This window comes from Amyelois transitella, chromosome 4 (genome assembly GCF_032362555.1).
Source record: "Amyelois transitella isolate CPQ chromosome 4, ilAmyTran1.1, whole genome shotgun sequence".
Classification (NCBI taxonomy): domain Eukaryota; kingdom Metazoa; phylum Arthropoda; class Insecta; order Lepidoptera; family Pyralidae; genus Amyelois; species Amyelois transitella.
This window is the reverse complement of record NC_083507.1, coordinates 1,038,503-1,045,307: the sequence shown is the minus strand read 5'-3', so window position 1 is coordinate 1,045,307 and position 6,805 is coordinate 1,038,503. Positions and strand designations below refer to the sequence as shown.

Sequence of the window (6,805 nt, the reverse complement as noted above, 5' to 3'; positions counted from 1 at the left end):
ATGAAATACAAATGAAATAAAAAAAAACATGGATCAGTTATAAACGAATCAGAAGATAAAGACAAGTTTACAATAGAAGATATACTTGTGAAATAAAACACAAATTATGAATGTGGATGAAGCGAAGGAAGTATGCTGAGATCGTGGCAAGTGGAAAGAGGTAGTCTCTGCCTACCCCTCCGGGAAAGAGGCGTGATTTTATGTATGTATGTATATATAAAACACAAGAAACAAAATGAAAATAAAGTACGAGTACAATGAAATGAAATACAAATCACTACATAGTATAAAACAAAGTCGCTATTTTAGTCTGTTTGTCTGTATGCTTAAATCTTTAAAATTACGCAACGGATTTTGATGCGGTTTTTTGTTACAGGTAGAGTGATTCAAGAGGAAGGTTTTTATGTATAATAACATTTATAATTTTGCACCCGTGCGAAGCCGGGGCGGGTCGCTAGTGTATATATAAAACACAACAAAATGAAAATAAAGTAAGTACCTACAATGAAATGAAATACAAATGAAATAAAAGTATCTAACACGGATCTATCTCAAACTATGCCACTGCAGCATGAGTTCGCAGTCCACGTCGTAAGGCCTGATGGAATCCATCTCCAGCTTGATGACCTCCACAGCGTCAGGGCAGACGGTGCCGTCGAAGTCAGGCACCTCGTCATAGTACTCCACCGAGCTGAAGAGGTATTCGCTGGCGCGACGCTGGCCGTCGTCCATTTTCTTTTTCTTCGTCTGTATCAGATAATGTATTAAGATATAGATTAAGCTTGCATGAAGAGAGTTATGAATGTGGATGAAGCGAAGGAAGTATGCAGAGATCGTGGCAAGTGGAAAGGCGTGATTTTATGGATGTATGTATGTATAGATTAAGATATACAGGCAGTGGTAGCAGACAATTTGAAAAAATACTTAAGCAAAAAGACTGTCGAAAATAATTTAATATAAAAACAGTTAATACCTCTCATCTTTTTCACGTTAAGAACACATGCCTACTTCCCCAGGGCATAATGTAGAATCGCAGACTATATCTTTCCGATTGCCGTGTGGTTCCCGGCATTAATAAAAAAAAAACAGAATAGGACCACTGCTTGTCTTTGCCGTGGATGTCGTAAAAGGCGACTAAGGGATAGGCTAATTATCTTAGTATTCTTCTTTTAGGCGATTTCAGTCACGTCTATATCCCTTGCGTAGTAAACAGAGACAACAGTCTTGAAGAGACTGAAAGGCCACGTTTAGCTGTTTGGCTTTATGATAGAATTGAGATTCAAATAGAGACAGGTTGTTAGCCCATTGCCTAAAATAAGAATCCCAAGTTTATAAGCCTATCCCTTAGTTACCTCTTACAACATCCATGGGAAATGAGATGGAGTGGTCAGTCCTATATTTTTTTATATTATTGCCGGGAACCACACGGTACGCAAAGGAGAAACTTTTTGGGGAAAATTATAAAAAATAAGTATTGATGATCCAAATTGCGAGTTAGACAGATTGACTTAGACCAGCCATACTCAACCTTTTTTTTACTAGGGCCAAAAAACGTTTCGGTCATGGGATCCCGGGCCGCAAGCGAGAAATTATTAGGTCATAAATAAAATATAAATCAAAGGTAACGATATATTTACTTTATTGATGAGAAGAAAATTGAAAACACTATATTTTAATGCGATATTTGATACTGTGAACACTTTTTCACAATTTTATCAAGATCTGGCTTCTTGCTACATGCTACTCTTATTACATCATCCAGGTGAGAATCTGTGAGTTTATTTCTGTATACATTCTTTGTATATTTCATTTTAGAAAAAGAAGATTCGCACACATACGTAGACCCAAAGAATGTTAGTAAGATATGAGCACATCTTTGTACGTTTTTATATTTTTGGGGAACAATGCTCCAAAACTCGACATATTCTCTGTTCTCCCTTTTTTCTTTAAACACGACTTCTAGATTGGTGTCGTTTTTAAAATCAATAAATTCATCGAACAATTCCGCGTAATTACAACTTAAAACTGAAGCCAACTCTGTTATGGTAGTTGTTTCTAAGTGCCATGGATTTTCTATAAGCAACAAACATTTTTTTATTTTTCTTAGATCTTGGAACCTTTTTTGAAATTCGTTTATTAGAGCAGTTATAAAATTTGAAATTATAGTGCAGTTTTTTTCCGAAATGTTGATACCATCTTCTGTAGTTTTAATAACAGTTGGAAAATTGTGCAGCTGTTTGTTCTGGATTTCTGTGTGATAAATACTTAGCTTTTCCTCAAATGCAAACACTTTATTTGCCATATTAGAAACTATGTTATCTTCACCTTGTAAGTTCCGATTGAGATTGTTCAGTTTTTCCGTAATATCGCATAGAAAAGCTAAAAGACACCACCATCCATCATTTTGTGATTCAGGGTACACTTTATTATTTTGGTCTAAAAACAGTATTATTTCATTGCGTAATGAGAAAAACCTTTCCAAAACTTTACCTCTACTAAGCCATCGCACCGAGGTATGTAAAATTACGTCATTATGCTCACTTCCCAGTTCTTGTAGAAGGCTTTTAAATCTTCTGTGGTTCAATTCTCTTGCTCGTATAAAATTGACAATATTTATAACGGTCTTCATTACAGCTTCTAACTCTGGATTTGCAGCACGCGCCGCCAAGTTTTCTTGATGTATAATGCAGTGAAATGTTATTAAATTGGACAAATTGTATTTTTTCTTAAATAACGAAATAAATCCATTTTCGAATCCAGTCATCGAAGGACAACCATCTGTACATACACACACGGTTTTTTGTATGTCAATTTCATTTTGTTCTAAAAAATTACAAATAGTATCAAGGTAATCTGTGCCTCGCGTTTGACCTTTCATTGGCAGGAGTTTCAAAAAATTTTCATGAATTAAATTGTTATCTGAACAATATCTAACAAACACCGAGCATTGCGATGTTGATGAAATGTCGGTGCTGGAATCGAATGCCAAACTAAAAAACTTGCACTTTCTTAGGTTGTCTAATATCTCATCACCAATAAATTTAGAAATGTCTTCGATTCGCCTCACACAGGTTGAATCCGAAAGCTGTAGTTTTTTTATATCAGAAAGTATTTGTTTCTTGTTACTGTATTTATCAAAAAGTATATCAGCAGTACTAACAAAGCATTCCTTTATGATTTCTGCGTCGGTAAATGGTTTCATATGCTTACCAAGAATGTAACAAATTTCATATGACGCCTTGGTTACCGCTGAGTCCTGTGATATTGCCACGGTCATTGACTTTTGTTCTTGATACAAGGACTTCTTTAAAAAAATCAATTTCTCATTTCTCAAAGCCGACCCAGGTGAAAACGTTTCGTCGAAAGATTTATGTTTTGTGGTAAAATGACGCGAAATATTGTATTTCTTCAATATAATACTGTCACGACATATCAAACAAGTAGCTGCATTGTTTTTGTTCGGTACAACAAAATAATCTGTTTCCCACTCATCTTGAAACAATCTATTTTCACTTGTTATTTTTCTTTTATACTTTGATGACACTCCTGACATTATGTAGAAAATGCAACAACAGTTTGCACTAAATAACAACAATTACTTGCAATTATTAAGAGAGATTAGATATGTGAAAGACATGTAAAAACTCAAACTCAAAACAAGTTACGACCGACTGGCAAACAAAGCACTTAGGTTCGTAGGGGATTCCCGGCCTGCTTTCACTCGCGCAACCATAGACTACAATAATAGGCTACGTTCAATTTTTGTTCCGAATCACTCGTTCTCTGATAGGCGCGAAATTTAAAATAGAATGGAGCATAGAAACTTCAAGTGGGCCAATCAAAAAGGCCCGGCGGGCCGCATGCGGCCCGTGGGCCGCAGGTTGAGTATAGCTGACTTAGACAGTCCAAAAGTACTGTACTTTCAAGACCGTTGACTTTGTCTGTCCCGCAAGGGTTATAGACATGATTATATGTATGTGCAGTCCAAAAACAATTGGCAAAACATTCGGAGGCGCCAAAATTCTAGGACAAAATTTTCAACAATTTTTAAACATAATTTATTCTATTCTACACATACCTTTGCACGACCCTTTTTCCCTTTAATTTTCGCTGTAGTAGCGGAATTTGTTACTTCTAATCTCTCATTATCAACGCTATCCGTAGTTGTCAAATTCATACCACTTGTAGAATTCATACTCTTACTAGTCCCTTCATCTATTTCCTCGCATTTTTCAGGGATCAGATCTTTTTCGTCAACTTGCAAAGCGTCCGCTGAAACAAACTCTATACGAGATGCATCGTTCGCCAGCATTTTCTTATACTTCTTCACTCTATCTTCAAATGTTTCCTTGCAATGGCGCCTGCCGCTAGCTAATTCTTTATCTTTCAAATGTGCTATATGCCACTCATAGTCACTCATATCTTCTAGAAATCTCTTAGGGATATCGTCGATAGATCTCTCAGTCTTCAGTATTTTATCATCACGAAATGTGTCGTAATTTTCATCACTGACAACTTTGTCTTTATCAGCGTTAGCTAATATGAAATTAGTAATGATATACACAAAAATTTGCATCTTATATAAATCGTTTGCATTACTCGAGTTCGTATCAGTTTGTGTGTTGAAATTTTAATTAAATTTTGTTTTGGCGTAGCTAGCAGAGCGTGCGTATGGTCATCAAGACGGGAGGGCAATCAAAAACAATGTAAGTGAATACAAAATTCAAATTCAAAATTTTTATTCATTATTATAGGATACTTCATATCGCTTAATAATTGTCAAATCTTTTTGTTTCACAACATTGGTTGACGTCAAATTAATAACTTAAAACTAAGTTTACTGCCGCTTCCAAGGCGTCAGTGCAAATGAAACAGTAGCAAACTGCACTGCAGCGTTTTAGAAAAAAAGGTAGAAAAAAAAAGTTAGAATCGATGTTTTCATCACCTTCCTGACGGTTAAAACTATTGATGATCTGTCAAAAAAATCAATTCAGCTATACTTATATATAGTATCTATTTTATTAAACATGACTTTTATAAAGTAGCTACTAATAGTGCCGGGAAGCCGGACGGGTTGTATGTGGGGCATGTACCCACTAAAACCACACGGTGCCATCGTAAAAGGCGACTAAGGGATAGGCAAACTTGGGATTCGTTTTTAGGCGATGGGCTAGCAACCTGTCACTATTTAAATCTCAATTCTATCATTAAGCCAAATAGCTGAGCGTGGCCATTCAGTCTTTTCAAGGCTGTTGGCTCTGTCTACCACGCAAGGGATATAGACCTGACCATATGTATGTATGTATGCCATCGCCTACCGCTTTGATGCTGGGAGCGTGGGCTACCCTCACTCACATTCATGGCGGCCTCGGCTCGGCCGCTCTCCACGGAGCGGCCAGCGGGGTAGTAGTAGTAACACATATTGAGTTAGCCTCGAAGTGAGTTCGAGTTTTGTGTTACTAGATACTAATTCAACGATTCTATAATAAATTTTTATATAGATAAACATCCAAGACCCAGGCCAGTCAGAAAAAGTTCTCTTCTCATCATGCCCTGGCCGGGATCTCCAATATCACAGACAAGCGTACCACCGCTGCGCCACAGAGGCCGTCATATTATCAATTACAATATTATCAACCCCCTAAAACCACACGATACACAACAACAAATACACCCAAATTACTTAAAAGGCGTCCTTATACTCAATACCGCGGCGTAATAAAAGAATAAGCGATACTGCCTATAACGCATCGCAGATCGTTATCTTTGCGCTAACTAATCTATTCAACTCGCCATAACTACCCTTCAAACGTTGGGAAAATACTTCAATCATACGGTTAGAGTAACTGTTATGATATTATAGAGCGCGCGCCAGTAATAGGTAACAGCGTGTCTGCGTTCATGTTAGGGGTTGATGTTATTAAATGAAATGGAATAATCTATAAAAAGATAGAAGCATGATACTTTTTTAAACTAAATCTAATAAGGAATCATTAATACTATTTAATGAAAAAAATGAAGTTTGATTTTTTACAAAACAGTCACACGAAAAACTTACATTCTTATTTCTGGATAAGTTATGAATTAAATATTTAAAAAATTACAAAACTACATGTATACGAGCATCCATCTTTAGTTTTATTACCAAAAGCTTTGTTCAGTTTGGTTAGGTTGGATAACTTAGAAATAGAATTAAGTTTTGATATAATTACCGTTTGTTTTGATATAATAATCGTTAAAATGATCCAGTTTATGAGCCTCCATCTTGCTTAACTTTCAGAATCGTGACTCCAATACCGCGCTCTACAAAAAATATTCACTCAACTCTTCAATTAACCCCCCACAGCGGGCGGAGATCAAAACAGGCCAATTACCTCACAACGAGACGTCACCCTTTAATACAGCCTCATTTACTCCAATCTTAAATAAAGACGGATAAATAATCACAATTTGGAAATGAGAAGGGCCGAATTAGCATGTCGTTTGAATAAATTGACAGATAATGCGACTTCGAGACCCCGTCAAAATTTGCTTGTAAATCTGGGAAAGCGAAAAGCGATACAACATCCGAGGGTTTAAAGCGATGTATCGCTTGATGAGTATGTGAACAAAGAATAGATTTTGCTAACCCTGACTTAGTGGTCAGATGTATTTTTTTCTGTACTTAACGGACCCTATGTTAAAAAAAGGATTTTACATTCAGTCTGAAGAACAAATTACTTTATAATATAGTGGTTAGAAGTTATAACTACTCATTATAAATTTAACGCACCTACTTAATTTAGAGTAGATCTATGTATTTTCG

At 36.2% G+C, this 6,805-nt stretch overlaps 2 protein-coding genes across 2 annotated transcripts; both read right to left on the bottom strand.

Moving 5' to 3' along the window:
• Positions 1 to 304: 304 nt before the first annotated feature.
• On the bottom strand, positions 305 to 5,421 carry LOC132904390 (uncharacterized). Its single transcript, XM_060954687.1, has 3 exons — positions 5,352 to 5,421; positions 4,079 to 4,536; positions 305 to 747 (listed from the first exon to the last, which is right to left on the bottom strand). The coding sequence occupies exons 1-3, from the start codon at positions 5,419 to 5,421 to the stop codon at positions 547 to 549; spliced, it is 729 nt and encodes a 242-aa protein (XP_060810670.1). The 3' UTR covers positions 305 to 546.
• LOC132904376 (general transcription factor II-I repeat domain-containing protein 2-like) lies at positions 1,623 to 3,704 on the bottom strand. Its single transcript, XM_060954610.1, has 2 exons — positions 3,211 to 3,704; positions 1,623 to 2,823 (listed from the first exon to the last, which is right to left on the bottom strand). The coding sequence occupies exons 1-2, from the start codon at positions 3,551 to 3,553 to the stop codon at positions 1,673 to 1,675; spliced, it is 1,494 nt and encodes a 497-aa protein (XP_060810593.1). The 5' UTR covers positions 3,554 to 3,704; the 3' UTR covers positions 1,623 to 1,672.
• Positions 5,422 to 6,805: the final 1,384 nt, after the last annotated feature.